This window comes from Ascaphus truei, chromosome 6 (assembly GCF_040206685.1).
Source record: "Ascaphus truei isolate aAscTru1 chromosome 6, aAscTru1.hap1, whole genome shotgun sequence".
Taxonomy (NCBI): domain Eukaryota; kingdom Metazoa; phylum Chordata; class Amphibia; order Anura; family Ascaphidae; genus Ascaphus; species Ascaphus truei.
Window position 1 is genome coordinate 25308594 of NC_134488.1, and position 20469 is coordinate 25329062.

General features: G+C 44.5%; 1 protein-coding gene across 4 annotated transcripts in view; it reads left to right on the forward strand.

Moving 5' to 3' along the window:
- The first annotated feature begins 8979 nt into the window (after positions 1 to 8979).
- Positions 8980 to 20469, forward strand: part of PUSL1 (pseudouridine synthase like 1) — a 96474-nt gene continuing 84984 nt past the window's right edge. For 2 of the 4 annotated variants that reach the window (XM_075603670.1, XM_075603677.1), the window contains exons 1-2: positions 8996 to 9232; positions 15646 to 15703. In XM_075603670.1, coding sequence (XP_075459785.1) covers positions 9174 to 9232; positions 15646 to 15703 — 117 coding nt within the window. In that variant the 5' untranslated portion in view covers positions 8996 to 9173. Of the gene's footprint in view, positions 9233 to 15645; positions 15704 to 20469 lie in introns of those variants that run through there. The other 2 variants (XM_075603672.1, XM_075603675.1) reach the window with 2 other exon arrangements.

Sequence of the window (20469 nt, forward strand, 5' to 3'; positions counted from 1 at the left end):
GAACTCAACCGGAAATGATGCTTCATATCTGTTTGTTATCGGTTTTAACTGGACCTGCCACACCGAATATTGGAATCCCTACTTCTATTGGACCAACATATGTTTTCAGCAACGCTCTCTACTTTTCCAAAGTGGCCAGATCACAAAGAAGCATCAGTAGGTGGCAAGAAGTTATTGTAAATCTATATACTGTATACACATGTGAATGTGCGCACAAGTGATCTTTTTATTTGCTATATGCAATACGGTGGAGGTTTCTTGTTGCCTTTTTCACCCTCCAGAACACAGACACACACACACAGACACACACACACAGACACACACACACACACACACACACACACACACACACACACACACACACACACACACACACACATACACACACTCTTATGTATATATTTTCATTGTAAAAAAAAAGAAAGAAAATCTAATGTAGCTGCTTGAGCAACTGTCTTGAAATTAAAAGGAGTAGAAATCAGGGGTGGGCAACTGTAGTCTTCAAGGGCCACCATCAGGTCAAGTCAAAGACTGAGCCACTGATCAGGCCACCTGTGCTGAAATAGAGATCCTGAAAACCTGACCTGTTGGTGGCCCTTGAAGACTGGAGTTGGCCGCCCCTTAAGTAGATGGTCTGATGGCCACAAACTCTTCATGGGCCAGGTTTGTCCAACAGGCCGCAAATTCAAGAGCCCTGTTTTACATCACCAGAGTTTCGAACCTTACAGGGTTCTCCTTCAGGTATAGTCCTCTAGGATGTTACCCTGTGAGATTCAAAAACTTGTACCCTGCAAACCGTTGTTAGTCCAACAAAAGGTTCTAACTATTTTATCCACATAAAATAAGGGACCAATACATCTAAAATAATTTGTTGTCACTTTATGAGTAGAGACAGACAATGTGGTTTGTGGGGATATGAGCAACAGGACTGGCAAGTGTAAATCCTGTCTCATTGCTAATGCTGCGTCCATGCAGCAGGAGACCGTGCGGAGGTGTGTGCACGAGTGACGTCACCCGCGTTAAGCTGGAGCGTTTTGTGGACAAGGTAGACGCGCTGTGGGGGGTTTGTCTAGGGGCGTGTCTGTGACGTCACAGAGCTGGTTCGCCCTCATTGGGTGAACCGCTCACGTGACCTGCCCCCTCCTACTGTCGCACGCGCGGTCTACGGGCGCGATCAATGCCGTAAGGTCTTCAGCAGCATGGACGCCGCCTTATACAGTTTAGGGTCTGAAAAATAGAAAAAAGTAATGCATTTCAAGTTTCCAGAATCCTTACCCCCTCCCCCCAGATTAGAGTTTAAACACCGGGACTGGACTTCTCTCTCCTGGTGACATTGAGGCAGAGTGGCAGCACCCGGCAGGTCCTTCTGACAGCGAAAGAGTTATACTGTGAGGAGGCTCAACATTACAATCAGACTTTGCTTCCAGGTGACTTACGCCTCGCCCATGCTGAATGCGAGCGCTCTCGAGCGCCTTCACGTCACACGCTGATGAAGCTGGGGCGATTCCTGGCCATTTAGAAATGTGCTGTTTCGCGCGTGGGAGTGGCATGCCGGGTGTGTTTCGGGGGGGGGGGGGGGGCGGCCATGACGTCACGGAGCTGGTTCGCCCTCATTGGGCAAACCGCTCATGTGACCCCAGCCATCACGTGGCAAATACAAATAATTTGTCTCGTCTAGCTGCTCTCCGTGGAACGCTCACGGGCGCGCGCTATAGATTATCCCATTGACATCACGCGATTCATCGCATAGCGCTCTCCGCCTGGACCCGGGTTGATCATTAATGGGCACCAGGGTGATAAACCTGATCACCACTAAAATGATTTTTAAAACATTATGCAAGTTGTAAAATACCATCCATGTCTTCGCATCCTTTGCAATGTGTTGCAGGGCCCTTTGGCAGTGAGTGGGTCAATGAAGGAGATTGCTTAGTCCTCTGGTATGTTACAGTGCATTGTTTAACTTTTGGAGGCATGTACAAAACAGTGGATTTCTATCGCAGGGGAAAAAGCTGACCTGAGTTACATATAAATAACTGGAAGTCCCCCCACCCCACCATCCCCCCTCACCCCACCCCACCATCCCCCCCCACCCCACTCCCCACCCCACTCCCAACCCCACCCCACCCAGGGGTTAGCTTTGTTTTCCAACCACCCGACTACATGCACCCCCATACTTTATAACAGGGGAGGCCAACTCCAGTCCTCAAGGGCCAGCAACAGGACAGGTATTAGGGATATACCTGCTTCAGCACGGGTGGCTCGGTGATTCTGACTGTGCCACTGAAAGCCCCTGCTGAAGCAGGGATATCCTTAAAACCTGAACTGTTGGTGGCCTTTGAGGACTGGTGCTGGCCGCCCCTGCTTTATAATATCCTATTGATGTTATTTAACTAGCCCTCCCGAAATGAAGGGGGAAACAGGAAATACTCAGATAAAAAAATATATATATATATTTCCACTCACCAAAAAGATCTAAAGTTTTGAAAAAGCACGAGCCACGAACACAACAGTGCACCAACTGTGTATGCCAGAAAAGTGCTGGTTTACAAAGCCAGCAATATTTGAATAACAGCGTAGAAGCATGTGTGGGGGGTGTGTGTATCTTTGTACTGTACGTGTGGACATCTGTGTATATTATTGCACGGGTCATCAGTGTGCCTGTGTTTAGACTACATTGCTCAGCGTCTTTGTGGATGTATCCGTCTGTCTGTCTGTCTGTCTGTCTGTCTGTCTGTCGGTCCGTGCTCTGTGTATGAGCGTTTTAGTGGATTTGTAAAGTTAAAGTGCAAGAGGGACTGGTTTTAAGTGTTTACAAGCTAGAAATGTCACAATGATTATCACTTATCTGGATATCTCTTGCTGTGACGACCTGGTGGAATTACAATTATATATCCATTATTAAATAAGTGATGGTGGGGAAAAAAAGTGACAATAAACATCCACAGTACAGCATATAAAAAAATAACTTGTGAGCACATTCACATATCCCAGACCGGTCTGCAACCCTGTCTTTCCCCATTATCTCTTAGCATGGGGGATCACAAACTTTCCACGCTGTGCCCTCCCCCCCCTGCTCGCGTCCCGTCCATCAATTGACGCCACATTGCCATGGCGTGTCGCCGAAGACAAGGTAAGGGACGTTGCGGAGGCCTCACGCGATCCCCTGGCATTAAGTGAAATGCCTCGGGCAAAGAGCGCATCTGCAACCGCTACGCCCCCCCCTGAAAAATCTTGTGCTCAATGCGTGTCACAATGACAGTACAGCGCGCGGTACGCAGCACATGGGAATCTGACACAGCCCCTGCCCAGATGAGCTGCCACTCTATGATTTTGGTACCGGAGGCACATGGAGATAAAGTGACTCGCCCAAGGTCACAAGGAGTCGACACTGGATGTGAATCAGGCTCCCCTGCTTCAAACTCAGCATCATTGCCTTTACTCACCGAGCCACTCCTTGCCCTTCTATTTCCCTATTTTTAATGAACAAGGTGTGTGCCGTGATTAATTAATGAACACCAGGGGGCAGAGTTATGTGTCAGAGAGTATCAGTCTAAATTTCCAAAAGTTTGCCACTTTTGGAAGGAGGCCTAAAATGAAGATTTCTTATTATAATAATTTTTAAAAAAAGAAGCTAATATCAATTGTTAATCCAAATTAAAAAAAAGGGATCTCCAATATTGAAATACTCATTTACTCTGCACGATCACAACTGAACTAACACGGCTATTTCTACCTAATGCAATTTAAAAAAAGCTGCAGACTTCATCCGACTACTGTCACTATTTATGCTTCTCTATTTCAATCTGAAACTCACCAGCCCTTTTATCCCTTGTACCCAATTTTCCAACTCTTATCTGTCCATGAAATGTCTGTGAATTTGTTATAACTGTGCCCAGGACATACATGAAAACGAGAGGTGACTCTCAAATGTATTACTTCCTAGAAAAACACTTTTATAAATAATGTTTAATCTGTCTCTACTAGGGTTGCCAGGTGTCCGGTATTGAACCGGACTGTCCTGTATTTGGATACTCTGTCCAGTAAAAAATGAGAGGGCTGTAATACTGGACATGTGCGTGTCCGGTACTTTCCTCCCTGGACATAGTGACCTGACGCACCTTTCACCATGGAGTCCAGTATTTTTGGAGAATTGTCAACTTTATTTTGTCAATTTTGTCAATTTTGTCATATATATGTTTTTATGATATATTAAATGTTTTAATTAGTCATCTGTGTGGTTCAGCAACATTGTTAGTTATTGTTTGTTTGTTCTGAGTGTTATTACAGTATTATACTATGTGTTCTCTTTTTTTCATTGCATGTTTGATCATCGTCTGCTGAGATCATCATTGAAATTCGCCATACGCCATCTTGTTGTATATACACGTTTTTCTTCTTTATTATATTTTTTGTTAGCGCCATTGATACCATTACAGTTCCATTGCTATTATCTGACCAGGGGTCAGAGGTGTATCTAGGCTGCTTTTTATTTTTATTTTTACTTTTATTGTAATTTTATATTTATTTTGTAGTTAATATACACATATATATATATATTTATTATTAGCGCTACCTATTGTGTTTTACTGTGCTCTTTCCTTGTACTTACTAAAAACCCTTTTATTTTCCCTTTTCAGCTTTGGGTCGTCTGCCAGCCACAGACGGAAACTTTGTCTCCGAACACGAGCTCTCTGTTGCGTAAACATCACATTTGATCTGTTTAATAAGACCACATATGAAGCTTTACAGCAAGTCAAAACATCCACGTTTTTGGACAGTGCCTTCCTTACAACAAGGATAAAACAGACGTAAACATCCCCTCGATGAGGCAAATTCATTACCTCTGACTGCCTTGTACATATGAGTCACACAAATACCGTCAAGTAGGACCGTGAACCGATTTCAAGAATGTTAACTTGTGCCAATGCCCAAACCAGTGTGTGACAACTGAAAATAGAAGCCGCACGCTGAAACACACATCATTTGTGACTGGGATACATATGCTTTGGGGGAAACGATTTGTCTATAGAAACATACATCCTCTCCGCATTTCTCACTCTCCCTTCCATCCATTTATTTGCCCTGTCTGCAGTGGCGGACTGGAAATGTTGCTGCTCATCTCGCACTTACGTAGGGCCGCCTCCTCCTTCTGCGGCGTCGCGGTGGCAAATGACACTGCGACCCCACGTGGCGACGCGTTTCCGTGACGGCGCAACGTTGTCATGGCAATGCGTCGCCATGATACGTCGCAGCGTCGTTTGACGCCGCGATGCTGCAGAAAGAGGAGAGAGGGTAGGAGAGTTTTACTGAGGTCCCTCGCCGATCGGTGAGGAAGAGATTGGGGCCTCTGGATACCACCACCACAGGGAGATAAAGTGACTCTCCCAAGGTCACAAGGAGTCGACACCGGGAATTGATCCAGGCTCCCCTGATTCAAACTCCATTAACTTTATTTATATAGCACTTTTATCCCAATGGGACTCAAAGCACTTTACAGTTACAAAAAGGAAAATAGAAGAAAACATTTAAGGCTATAAAAGAGACCCTGCGTATAAATAGGGAGAAGGGAGGGGATAAGGAAGGTGAAAAGCTCTTGCTACAGTCTAATGTGGTAGGAGAGGTGCTCCTCCACAAGTATTGTCTCCCTACAAAAGCGACCAAGCACAAGGAACGATACAATACAGGATGGGACAGGACTGTAGCTATTGAAATGCCAGACTGGTTGTGGTTCATGAATTAAATGCCCAACACCTGAAGAAGAGATAGAACTCTCGAAAGCATGTCCTAAAATATCAATTATTAGTCCAAATAAAGGACCCGTTTTAAGATTCCTGCATCAATAAAGCTGTGGGCTTGTCTGTTCGTGTGATATTATATATTGCAATACGATAACTGAAACACAGACAACAGCAGTGCAAGTTTTTTTCCGCGTCAGAGTCTGCCCTTCTTAAAACCCTTCTCATCCATTCAGTAGGTGCAGAAAGGGTAACTTTTTTCACCTACTTTAATACTGAAGTACTCATTTATTCTGCATTATCTCAACTGGACTAACACGGCTAGTTCTAAAGAAAAAATAACTTCCTCACACTCGGGTTGGGTTCCCTGATCACTATTTGTTGTGGGAAATGCAGGAAGAATGACAGAGTGCCTGAATTGTTAGCTTCGTTGTTCATTAGCATAACCTCCAATGTTACCTGTTTAACAGGTACACTGTGTGTTCTTGCGTTCTGTAAGGCCTGCTGGACCTATTAAACATAACGTTTATGAGTGCTAAACTGCATAGGTTCGGAGACTTCAACAGGCATTGCTCGGACGTTCCGCCATCAGGGGTGGACAACGCCAGTCCTCAGGGGCCACCAACAGGTCAGGTTTTAAGGATATCCCTGCTTCAGGACAGGTGGCTCTGTCATTGACCTGTGCTGAAGCAGGGATATCCTTAAAACCTGACCTGATGGTGGTCCTTGAGGACTGGAGTTGGCTGCTCCCTGGAGAAGAGGAACTACACTAGTACTTATTTTTATATCCAAAAGGTTGGACGCACTGCATTAGCCAAGTGTTATATACAGGGCCCAACAAACTGGGCCAAAACACACTCACCCCTCCCCCCCAAAAGTCACTTGCCCCCACGACACTTACCTGACGGCATCTACCGACCTTCTGCTGTCTCGTCGCCTTTAAAATCAAGTTTTTCTCCTGCAGCACTATTCAAAATGGCCACGTGGCATCATGTGATGCCGCGTTGCCATGGCAACAGGACGCGGTGACGTCACGTGGTGTCGCGCTACGTCACGCAGAGTTCCATTACCATGGCAACGCGGCACCATATGACGCAGCGCTGCCATTTTGAATAGTGCTGCAGGAGAAAAACATGATGTTAAAGACCAAGACAGAGAAGACCGGGGGACACCGCCACAGGTGAGCAGTCGACAGCAGCCACAATGCAGTCGCCCCGGGCGACCACATTTGTCGAGCCCTGGTTATACAGACCTTTACACAAGTGACAATTCACTGAAGACTGTAGTTGAGAGTGGACCCTGCTTTGCAATTGATTAGTAACCTCCCTGCTAGTGATGGCGTTAGCCAATAAAGATGTGTGCCAGAAGCAATTGTTAACTTCTTATTGTAACAATAACGACATTTTAAAGCAGCAGTTAAAGCTGCCGTTTTTTTTAAATGTATTTTTATTTTTTCCCCTTCAATATGTTCATCAATACAATCTGCACACTGACAAGTGATTAGCTAAGTTTCCGATCGATATGTTCTCCTGTGATCGATCGGCAAAGATTTGGCTCGGGGGTTCACTAAATCAGTGTCAGTTCTGCAGAAGTGTACCCAAATGCAAAGTTCTGTGTGAAAGATCATGTGACCAGGCAGGCACTAGATACAATTGGTGCACAGCTAGAGAGAGGGCAAAAGGGGTGTGCAAGAGCCTGTCTCGGAAGAGGAAGGGGATGTGACTTTGTAAATGGTTGCTATAGAAACAAAAATGCTTAGACTACATTAAAAATGTCTTTACAATTTTATTTTTTTATATACTACGTAAGTATTTTCTCATAGTACAGAAATTATTTATTAAAAAACACACACATGAAGGATATTGCTTGAACTGCAGCTTTAATAGAAATATTTTAATTTAATAGGAAGCAAACCTGTCAACTCTGATAGGTTTTCTGCACATCTCACTGCTTTGGAATCAATCACTGATTTTTGGCATCAGTTTCTCGTAAACTTCAATTGTGTCTCCCTGATAAAACGCAATGCTTTTATATTAAAATGCCACCTTTGGTCCTGCTGCCTAAATCTCAATGCTTTGCGTCCTAATAGATTGATGTCTCTTTTGAAGACCACTGAACACTGCCCCTTTCTAAACTTGTCATACCTTTGAGTGGCAAAGGCTAAGAATAATGAAATTCAGTGCCCAGAGGGGCTTTAGATTGAGCATTTCCTTCATATCACCCCTAACTGCTCACTAATATTCTCCAGCAGGTGGCAAACTATCCTACCTGCCAGGTGGAGGAGACTAAAAAGGTTATTGGGACTCATTTGGTAACTTTCCTGGCTTTACCCTGAGTATTAAAGTTGGAGACCAGGTTTGCACTAAGAGGCAGGGTGGAATTTGGAGACAATCACTGGCTTGAAAATATGTCGAATTGAGGGAGTTAAAGGGGCATTAATTAGCAGGTTATTTGGGTTATTAGAAAGATGCAGCTGATAAATTAATTGAGCAGGGTGAGACGTGAAATCGTGTCCAAATATGGCTGGAGACCACTGTGCTAACTTTGGGATTATTTAAAACCGATTATATTAATTATTGTGCATATTTGCCCCATTTTGCAATGAATGGTGGGATTATGTTGGGGTTAAATTGTCATTAGCAGAGTGATCAGTATGATCAGGGACATAGTCAAACATTTATTGTTGTACATTCTCTGTATTTATTGTAATGTGTGTGCGTATATATAGATATATTCTTTTTTAATATGTATAATGTTTTATTCTCCAATACATTTCCATATGGAACACAGTAATTATATGTGGAATACATTGCAAATAAGTACAAGACTACTCAATAATATTTATACACACGTGTTTATATAATGTTATCAACATAATAATTGTACCTCTTTATTACCGATATCAAGTACATTAAAACCTAAGCACAACCCTGTTTTTTATTTTTTTATTACCATGGTCTAAAATGACAGAGAATGCAAAGTTAAGACAAGACAGCTCTGATCGACATAAAAACGCGACATACACCATCCTAGGCCCCTGAAACCGCTCTATCTCAGCAGTGTGCTCTGTTGAATTGAGAGTCGTCCGCAGCATGCCTGAACATGTCAAACATTTAACGTTAAACGCTACATACACCCTTCTAAAGTCTGTCGAAAAATATGCAGATTATGACACCCCCAATATATCAAGTATTACATAGAGTATACATAGTGGGCAGGCAATAAGGTGGCCTTTGAGGGGGCTTTCCTTGGCAGTGTCGCGTTCTGGCTGGAGCCACGCTTGAAATGCTGCCCTTGCCTGTGAGTTCGCTTTCTCCTTTCACTTACAAAGATCACACAGCAATGAATAATAAGGGAGAACTGCGGAGTGGAGCTTGATTTTATTTATGTGCACATCCCTTTTTTTCATAGTCTGAGCTTGGATTTACAAACATAACAATGAGCTCTACCAAAGTGCGATATTTAATCTTTTTTCAGTATTTTGGAACACAGTATAGGTAGGTGCTTCTTAATCATGACCCAGCCGCAAATTATTGAATGCATGTGGTTTCCATTCATTGTGGAAACTGCTTTCAGTTCATCCCTTTAATAAATCGTCTCAGGCAAACCAATCACATCGCGAAAGTTATATTAAAGAAAACTCGCATATGAATTACATGGATACCTACGTTTCAGCTAATACGTGACCTTCCTAGGGCTGCGCTTACAGTGCCGGCGACGCGACTGTTGCGTCAAAACAAATGCATTGTCGCCACATAGTACATGCAACGGCGCGATAGTGCTACCAAAAAGCACTGTTATTTGATTTTGTCGGCGACGGTCTCCCCTTGCGGCCAATCAGGAGCCTCTCCGTCCCTCTGCCTTCCCCCTTTATGACCTCGCTGGCGTTGTACCCAGCGACGTCGCCTACATTTGAAATATAACTATCGCAATGGCGACGTGTGATGTCATCTGTCGCCGGCACTGTAAGCGCGGCCTTAGGGTCACTTGCGAATCAGAAGGTCGGTGTCTATGTAATGTATATATTCTTCTTTTTTTTTTTTTTCATCTAATTTCTGCATTCTGACTGAATTCTTTTCATTATCATTCTTCTAGTTGCTTCCTTTTTACGCAGCCAGGGAAATTATATACACGTTTTACCTTTTTTGTGTTCATGTTTTGGTGTACACATTCATTGTGTATCTAGGCCGATGTAATCTTGCATTCTAAACCCCTCCATTGGAACTGATACATCATTATGACTGACAGTTTGAAGCATGTCGGTTTTACCAGGTTTGAAAGAAACTGGTTCAGTAATTTACAATACAACAAAATCACACCTAGTTGTAACCCCCCTTGTTTCTGTAAAAAAAAACAAATTTCAATTGGCATAGATAATAATAATAATAAATAGCATGTTCTTACAGGTGTAGCAGACGTTATTGCACATGTGTTAACCGTGATTTACCTTGACATTTAACACGGGGCCATTGAAAACAATAGTAATGCGCTCATTGTATGTATAAGAGCAAGAGGTTAATGATGACATAAGGTTAAAAGAGATCCTGCCCCAAAGAGCTTACAATCTAAGTGTTATCTCCCTAACATGCTTATTTAATATATATATTGCATTCTTTTGTGAGTTAACCCACAGTAATGGGGGTAAATAACGCCTGTATATGCAATCAATTGCAATCAATTGTCCATAGACAAAAATCATGGCGCGTACACCAGTTTCAGCCGCGACCTGTGGTTGTGCGTCAGGAGAGGAGCAGGAGATCTCGACGGGGGAGGGGCGCGGCTATGACGTCACTCGGCTGGTTCACCCTCTTTGGCTGAACCGCCGCTGTGACGTGGCAAACGCTCGCCTGCTGCGCCAAAACATAAAAATCTTGTCTTTTGGCAAAGGTGGTCGCTCATCGCGCTTTGTGCAGGCACGCGGCAACAGTGACTGGGGCCAGCCCCATAGAGGACCGTATCTTGTTCCTGCCATGCACGCCGTAGCGCGAGCAGTGGGGATGAGGCCTTAGGCGCCTCTTTTCTAATGTAAACAAATCTCATTTAGCTAATCTCTTATAGTTCAGATTATACATGCCCTTTATTAATTTGGTGGCTCTTCTCTGCCCTTTCTCTAGTTCCATAAACTCTTTTTTTATGAAGTGGTACCCAAAACAGTACTCCATATTCAAGATGTGGTCTTACTAATGCTTTATACAGGGGCATCATTATGTTTACGTCTCTTCCATCTATTGCCCGTTTGATGCAAGATACGATCTTGTTTGCCTTTGCAGCTACTGCATGACATTGGGCACTATTGCTAAACCTGCTGTCTACAAGAACTGTTAAATCCTTCTCCATTACGGATTTACCTAATTTTGTACCATTTAATCTGTAAATCGCCTGTTTATTCTTGCTTTACAAAGCATAACCTTACATTTATCTGTATTAAACTTCATCTGCCATGTACCTGCCCACGTTTCCAGTCTCTCCAAGTCCTTCTGGAGAGAAATGACATCCTGCTCTGATTCTATTACCTTACACAATTTAGTATCATCAGCAAGGATGGAGACTTTGCTCTCGATGCCAACCTCAAGGTCATTAATAAACAAGTTAAAATGCAGGGGTCCCAGTACCGATCCCTGAGGTACTCCACCCACAACTTTAGCCCAATCTGAAAAAGTTCCATGTAAGATTTGAAGGGTAATGCTGCACTCCCCAAGGGAAAAAATGATATAAATACCGGTGCACCTGGTTCAGGAATCTCTACTAGGTTCTCCTTTCATACAAGGTTCCATGTAAGACAACTCTTTGATGTCTATCCTTCAACCAGTTTTCAATCCAGGTGCAAATATTTTTTACTTGGGCCAATTTCCTTGATTTTGTACTCTAACCTATTGTATGGGTAACCTTTACAAAATGTAAGTAGTAATGTAAGCAAGATAGTGGTGAGTCAAACCATTGGACAATCCATGGTGTTTGTAGGCTTGGCTTCACTGATAAACCTGGAAGTCAAATGTATATATTCACCAATACAAATACATATTTACTGGATAGAACTGAATCATAAGAGGGTCATTAAGAGATATAGTCACCAGTAATTTAATTAGCTACTAATTTATAGAGAGGTGGTGTATGCTGGTGTTATTTTATTGCAACTCAGTCTAAGCAGGATAAATGCATGTAGCATCATTTATAATCCCCAAACTATACCCGAGCATCCACACTGTCAGTCATAATAGTACGTTGATCATAAAGGGTAAAATACATACAATTAACACTGACTATAAATCAGTGACAAGGCTGAAATGAAGAGATACACAATTGTGCTCTTGTAAAGCACATAAAGGTAAATATAGGCAAATCCACGAGATTGCCTGCAGTCCAAGTGGAGGATGTAAATTCTGCAGAATATATAAGGCCTGCACATCTAACTACCCAATCAGCTCTATGCAGAATAAAGTCATAATTCAGAAGAAAACTATGTCAAGGGGATATTCAGGGCCACTATTCAGCACAAAACGTAGGAAATCTGGACATGAGTGTCGTGAGTTTCACAGTGTGTATATATATATAGCTTTTAATGAACTATTATATATATAATATATACTATTATTTGAATATTTGATGTCATTTTGTAATATGGCACAATGATCCCTTGAAGTAGTTTTCATTACTTGCTCTAAGGCCGCGATTATAGTGGCGGCGTGTGCGACGCGAACACAAGGCCGCACCTCTGTGTGGCAGGTCGGAGAGCGCGCGCCATTCTCGGCCAGACAAACAATGATGAGTTCAGGTCACGTGCCCGGTTCAGCCAGTGAGGACGAACCGCTCACGTGATGTCACGGCCACGCCTCCCCGCTGCGCAAGTACTGAACACAAATTGCGCGCGTGCTGTCACTAGAATTACGGTCTAAGGCAGGGGGGCTCAACTCCAGTCCTCGAGCCCCTCCTCAACAGGTCAGGTTTTCAGGATATCTCTGCTTCAGCACAAGTGGCTCAGTCAGTCCCTGCTTCAGCACAAGTGGCTCAGTCTTCAACTGAGCCTCTGATTGACCCACCTGTGCTAAAGCTGGGATTGTCGGAAAACCTGACCTGTTGGGAGGGGGGTGGGGGGGCTTGGGGACAGGAGTTGAGTTCCCCTGCAATAAGGGGGTAATTCTATATATGCTAAAGGGGTTGTTCGTGCTGCTTTCAGTCATTAATCCTTATGGGCATGAATGGGGATTTTGGGGTCGAAAAGGACCCGGACGGGTTATTATACTAACAGATATGTCACATTGAACCAGTATTTTTAAGTATCCAAATCCTTTAAAGGTTTTCACGCGCGTGCGTGCCCTTATTCAATATACACCGAAACAGCCGTCCCCGTGCTGGAGAATAGTTCAGCTCTATTTCATATCGACTGTAATCCTGAAGAGACCGCTGAGGCTTTGTAAACTCTGTCCACCATCATTTCAGCCCCGAAGAGCTCTACAATCCATCCACTAAAAGCTACTGCAACCTGCAACTAATCTTGTCAATGTTCTATGTGGCGAAGATGGACACTAGCAAACTTTTGTTATAGAAAAGTATTGTGCAAACTATGTTTTGTGTTAATTATACATCCCGAGAATAGGAAGAGCTAGAACTATGATATTTTAAGGCACGACAGAAATAAAACTCCCAGACAATTTATGTGACAGCCCATTCGGCTGCTTTCCTTGAATTAGAAAGCAAAGAGAGTCCCAAGTTGTTGTCAGGAATATTTTTCTCTGTTCCTCCCCAAATAACTACTAACCTAACTTCCTCTAACCTTGCAAAAGAAATCTACATTCAGAGACTCTCACCACAACTGCCAGGTTATATATCCTGTGTCTATATACAGCTATATACAGGATGTGTCACGGCAGGGGTGCGCAAACTTTGGCAGCTGCGTGCCCCCTGCCTACTGCCCCCGGTGCTCGCCCCCCCCCCCCCCCCTTACCTCCGTTCCCGGCGTAAAATGATGCCGCAGGGTCACGTGACGCCGCGCTTCCATGGCGACGGGCTTCAAATGACGCCGTGGGGTCATGTGACATGACCCCGCGGCGTCATTTGCCGTTGTGTTGCCATGGCGATGCATTAACAGCCGTCTGAACCTCGGTGAGTAATAGGTTGCAGAGGCCTCACGCGATCCCCCGGCATTTAATGTAAATGACGGGGGAAGAGCGTGGGGCCTCTGTAACCACCGTGCTCCCCTACAAAAATCTCCCACCCACCCCGTTTGTGCAACACCATATTGAACGGGAATTTTTTTTTTTTAAACGGCAGCTTGAACTGCATCTTTAAACACCTCCCCAGCAGTGCAAGATCTTTGCAACACTTTCCTGTTTGTGATCATTTGTTGCCGATATATTCCCAGCAGTTTGAGCTGCAAACTAACAATAGCTAATGTTAGTAATATAAGGATACATTGTAGCTACTGAGTTACACTGACTGAAGGATTGATTTGAAACTGAAAGGCAGCCATTTAGTGAACCCTGGGAAGCAGAATTTTCCTGATCGATCACGGGAAAACGAATCGATCGGCAGCTTAGGTAATTAGTTGTCAATAAAGGTAATCAAAGGCTGCATGTATTAAAACAAACAAAATCATTGTGTACATTTTTTTTAAGCTACTTGGATTGCCTCGAATGCATTTATTTGACAAATGTGATTGCAATTTGTTAACATCACAAGGTATTTCTCCCAATGGGACTCAGCGCATCACACTGACAGTACAGCACGCAGTACGCAGCACATAGGAATGTTACAGACACAGTCCCTGCCCAGATGAGATTACAATCTATGTTTTTGGTGCCTGAGGCACAGGGAGATAAAGTGACTTACCCAAGGTCACAAGGAGCCGACACCGGGAATAGAACCAGTGTCCCCTGATTCTCACTCAGTGTCATTGTTTGCAGAGTTCACTGAGCTACTCCTTCATATGGTTTCTAATGCGAGCACTGTGTGTTTTCTATATCAGCCTGTTTAAAGGTGCAATCTAATACAGCTGATAATACCATACACAATGACACATTATGTAATATCCTATGAAGCCCCTTCCCAGTGCTGGAGAAGCGTTCCGCCCCATTATTCGCATGATTGGGACTAATATCTCCAGCAAGGGGGAAGCCACTTCACAACATATTGAAAAGGTGCAAGAGGACCCCAGACAGGATATTTCTGTGGTCATCGATATCCTGTGGCGTAGGCCGGACACACCGGATTCCGGACAGCGAGTGTGTCATAGTGCGACTATTTCTGTCATACCACGGCTGAAAAAATCCATCTCCCACTCTCCTATCCCGTGTCACCTCTACATTTTGCCCACATGAATCTCTCACAGCCCCACCGCCATTTTTTTTTTATCTTCACTTTATTCGCCATTGGTTCTCACTTCCTTCTTTCCTCATTTTATTCACGCCAGCCCGTTTCCGCCTCTATCTTTTGCCCTGACACGTCTCTCGTGAACTCTTTTTTGCCCTCCGTTCTTTTTAACATCTTTTCTTTGCTCTCCTTTGTCATGAACCCTACTTATCCACTCACCCTTTCCTTCTCTTCATATAAGTATATTTGTGTGTGCATAGCTGGTTTTGTATTTTTTTTTTATTTCATAGGGCAGGGGTGGCTAACTCCAGTCCTCAAGACCCCCCTCCAACAGGTCAGGTTTTACGGATATCCCAGCTTAAGCGCAGGTGGCTCATTCAAAGACTAAACCTCTGATTGAGCCACCTGTGCTGAAGCAGTGACTGATTGAGCCACCTGTACTGGAGCTGGAGATATTCTTAAAAGCTGACCTGTTGGCGGGGTCTTGAGCTGATTACCGCTGTGAAACGCCCTGGAGATAACTGAACAGACTGCAGATACAACTATTACCGCTCCTGCTTAGGAATCTATGACAGAAGAATGTTTTTGTCCCTTTGGTTTTCAGTGGCGTGATGTGGACACCAGTCACTCAGTCTGTCCTAGGGGTACAGAACTACTTGGAGGTGAGTAACAGCCGGTGAAATCACCAGAAGTAACTGTCTGTAAGTTTACCATTTATAATTGTAGTGTATCGGTTAAAGTACCAGCGCTTGTAAACCCTTCAATTGATCGCCTCATTTGAGAATGGGGCTACCATAACATCATTAGTAGGTTAGCTTATTCTAGTCATTTTAATTGGACAATGCAGAGAAACTTTCATAATAATAACTTTATTTCATATAGCGCTTTTCTCACAATGGGACTCAAACCCCGTCACAGTGACAGTACAGCGCGCGGTACGCAGCACATAGGAATGTTACAGACACCGTCCCTGTCCAGATGAGATTACAATCTATGTTTTTGGTGCCTGAGGCACAGGGAGATAAAGTGACTCGCCCAAGGTCACAAGGAGCCGACACCAGGAATTGAACCAGGTTCCCCCAATTCAAACTCAGTGTCATTGCTTAGAGAGTCAGTGTCTTTACTCGCTGAGTCACGCCTTTATCTTTGATCATAGCAAAGCCTTATATAATTGTGCGTATGTTCAGCCAGATAGCACACTCAAAGGAGGAAAGTCTTCGCAAAAGGCGGGGTAGATAAAGGCCTTGGTCATTGGTGTGGGAGAATACCAACAGAATCCCAGTCTCAGCTTCTCTGAACCTTTGTTAACCGCCATCTTGCTTTGCGCATAAGTTTAGCTTATAAACACTTGGAGCAAACTCGGTGAGCCTAGTGGCTTAATTTATGTGTCTCGTTGGGTCAGACATTAACTGTGTCATTAAATTGGTCTATGCCCAGCACTATGTTTTGGCTTAATGCCTACACTTCATATTGCAGGTACAACTTTGCTGACCCACCTACGTGTAATCATGAGATTCTAGTCCAGTCTCGGAAGTCAACATAGTCCATAGAAAGGCAAGACCGTTAAAGAGGCATTCCACGCATGCGCATTTCTTTTCCTTTTTTCCATTGGATTGAAGCAGGTGGTCACCAGAGCTGAACCCCACTAATTTCAGCTCTGGGAACCCCCTGCTTCCGGAGGTCATCGGGGGTGCCAGTAGCCGCACCGGCTCACTAGCAGGGATCACGTAATGGCCGATTTTCAAAGCTTCCGCGCCCAGTGGGCCAATAGGAAGCCGTGACGTCATCAAGTTCAGCTCCCTTTAGGCCCGCGTGACGCAAGAGCTTTAAACCCCAACTAGCCCAGCCGGAACGGCTACCGGCATCCCGTATGGAAGTAAGTATCTCCGGAAGCAGGGGTCCCCAGAACTGAAATGAATGGGGTCCACCCCCGGAGACCCCCAGCTTCAATCCTGTGTAAAATAAATCACCCCTTGGATTGCTCCGTTAAGACCATAATACACTATAATTATGATTAGCAAAGCAAGACCAGATGGAATCTCTTGATGACATTTAGCCATGTTGGCAGTACTGCCGGCAGAACCTTTGAGTCAGCTGGGCATACAGGTTTTTAGGCCCTCATAACTTTTCACCCCAAAATTGGTTCTCGCTGAAATGTGATGGTGATATTGCGGTTTCACTGTCTGCGCCACACGGGAATGGTTACTTTTGTGGACCAAACATCATTAAAAACTAGAAGACTACCAAGTATAAGGAGTTTTATGGGGTGATGTATAACACTGAGAAGAGTAGGGGCTCCAGAACAGAGCCTTGCGGGACACCACAAGTGATATCCAAGGGGTTAGAGCCTGAGATGGACACATTGGGATCTACCTGATGGGTAGGACTGAAACCAGTTTAAAGCATGCGTCCCTATTCCAAAGCTCTTGAGTTTGTTAAGCAGGATAGCATGATCAACAGTATCAAAAGCCTTTGCAAAATCTAGGAATATTGCACCAGTGAGTTGTCCCCGTTCCATTCCACACTGGATTTCATTGCAAACTTTTAGCAGGGTAGTTACTGTGGAGTGTTTGGGGCAAAAGCTAGTTTGGAATTGGCTAGGGAAATTTGTCTTGGTTATAGTAATTGCTTAATTGGGAGTGAACACATTTTTCCATGACTTTGGATAGTATTGGGAGAAGAGAGATTGGCCTGTAGTTTGAGACGGTGTTTTTGTCCCCACTTTTGAAGATTGGGACAACTCTTGCAGTTTTCCTGGTCTTAGGGATGTGTCCTGCAGACAGAATAGAGTTGCCTATGGAAGCAATTGGTTTTGGCAATGGCGGGAGCACCCAGTCTTAGGAACTTAGATTGCAGTAAGTCAGGTCCACATTGGCTGCTTAGTTTTAATTTGAGGAGCGCTTGTGTAATCTCCTCTTCGGATACTGGGACAAATTGAAAATTGTAAGCAGTGTTGGGAGAACATGGGGCTATAGGGGTACTCTCAAAATGAGGTTCATGTTTGTGGTTTGGGATGCGTTTTGCTAATAAGTTAGTAGCACACCCCACAAAGTAATCATTGAATGCATTTGCAATGTCAGTGGGGTTTGTCAAGGTAATATCCCCCTTAGTGATATTACTTGGTTGTTGATGGTTAGAAGGCTGGAATATATTGTTGATAACCTTCCAGACGTTAGCTGGGTTTGATGTATTCTGCTAAAGATTGTCAGAGTAATATTGTGCTTTTGCGTGCCTTGTTTGCCTTGTGCACATGTTCCGCAGGCATTTGTAGTAATTGAGATCCTTGGTAGTGCCAGTTACTTTGTAGCTTTTCCACAAGGCATCCCTGAACTGGTAGAGTACTATAAGGTCAGTTGTAACCCACGGAAGGTGGGCCCCCCGTACCCTTATTCTGCGTAGTGGAGCATGGGTATCAGAGCTTAAGAACTCTGTTTGGAAATAGTTGAGCGCAGAATCAGGGTCGGGAATTAAGTCGATTCTGTACCAAGGGAAGTTGGTAAGGTCATCCAGAAACTGTTGTGGGTTAAAGTTTCTAAATGTTCTAGTGAGGAGATACTTATCCTATATTTGTATTTACAGTATTTTGATCCAGAGGAAGGCAAACAAAAAACCCCAGTGAAACAATGTCTCATAAGGTGAAAAAATAAATTCCTTCCTGGCGCCAAATAAAGGCAATTAGATGACTCCCTGAATCAACATTCTTCCCATGTATACTTATTTGGTATATCCCTGTATACCTTTCCTTTCTAAAAAGATGTCCAACCTTTTTTTGAACAAATCTATTGTAGCTGCCATCACAGTCTCCATGGGTAATGAATTCCACATTGTAACTGCCCTTACTGTAAAGAACCCTTTCCTTTGTTGCTGGGGAAATCTCTTTTCCTCCAACCTTAAGGGATGGCCCCGAATCCTTTGTACTGACTGCCCTTGGGATGAATAGTTCTTTTGAAAGCTTCTTGTATTGACCCCAATTTGTATATAGTTATCATATCCCCTCTTACATGCCTCCTTTCTAATGTAAACAAATCTAATTTAGCTAGCCTCTCCTCATAAATCAGATTTTCCAGATGTTAATCCAGGGAGAAATCTGATAGCCATTATTGGAGCCCCGATGGAATGTATTATTTCCCCTATGATACATAATTAGATAATGTCTCACTGTTTTTTTTTGTTTTTGTTTGTCTTCGTCTTGGATCAATATAAATTCAAATATAGGATGAGTATCTCCGTCGTCTAAATTTAACATAGGTTGAACTCGATGAACATATGTCTCTTCCCAATCTCATCTACTATGTAATAAGCTAAAGTAAAAGCCACGTGGAGTTATGTATCCTCTCAGCACTGCCCTTGGTATTTAATACTAATTCACTGTCCCTTAGACCAGGGGAGCGCAATCTATCCCTGCTACGCCCCCCTGCCTGCTTACCTCCCTGCTCGTGCCCCCCCCCCCCTTACCTTGTCTCTGGCTCTCGGTGTCAAATGACGCTGCAAGGTCACGTGACATTGCATTGCCATGGTGACACGTTGCCGACGACAAGGTAAGTGAAGTTGCAGAGGCCTCCCGCGATCCCCCGGCATGAATTTAAATGCTTTGGGGGAAGAGCGCGGGGCCGCTGCAACCGCTATGCCCCCCCTCCCCCCCGTTGAAAAATCTTGCGGCCCCCAGTTTGCGCACCCCTGCCTTAGACTGAGAAGGGGTGCTTAACTAGAGCCTCTCCAACAGGTCATGTTTTCAGGCCATCCCTGCTTCAGCACGTGGCTCAATCAGTCCCTGCTTTGACGGAGCCTCTGATTGAGCCACCTGTGCTGAAGCAGGGATATCCTGAAAATGTGACCTGGTGGGGGAGGGGAGGATTGAGGACTGGAGTTGAGCACCCCTGTGTTAGTGCAGTGATTCCCAACATTGGGTGCTGGAACCCCGAGCGGTTTGTGAGGAGCCTCTAAGGGTTTTACAAATAATACTAATACAGTGTAATGGCGGATAGTAGCTTGCTGAGCCCATGTGGGGACTGTGCACATAGTAAGGCCCAAAACGGCACTTTAGTTTGGGTGGGGTAGCTGCCAATTACAGCACAAGCTTCTGGAGTAGCTCACTACAATGCTTCGGCTATGGCCCCAGGCACGGCGTGCATGCGCGCGTCGGAGCGCCTGGCAGCGCGTGCACCAGTTTCTGCCGCGACCTGTGGTCTCTGGTTGCGCGTCAGGAGAAGAGAAGGAGATCGCGACTGGAGGTCGTGGCGGGGGCGCGGCCATGACGTCACGCGGCTGGTTCGCCCTCACCGGCTGAACCACCGCCGCACCAAAAGGCAAAAAGCTTGTCTTTTGGCCATGGCGGTCGCGCATCACGTTTTGTGCAGGTGGGCGGTGGCGGCGGCAGTGACTGTGGCCGTCCCCATAGAGAGCCGTATCTTGTTCGCGCCACGCACAC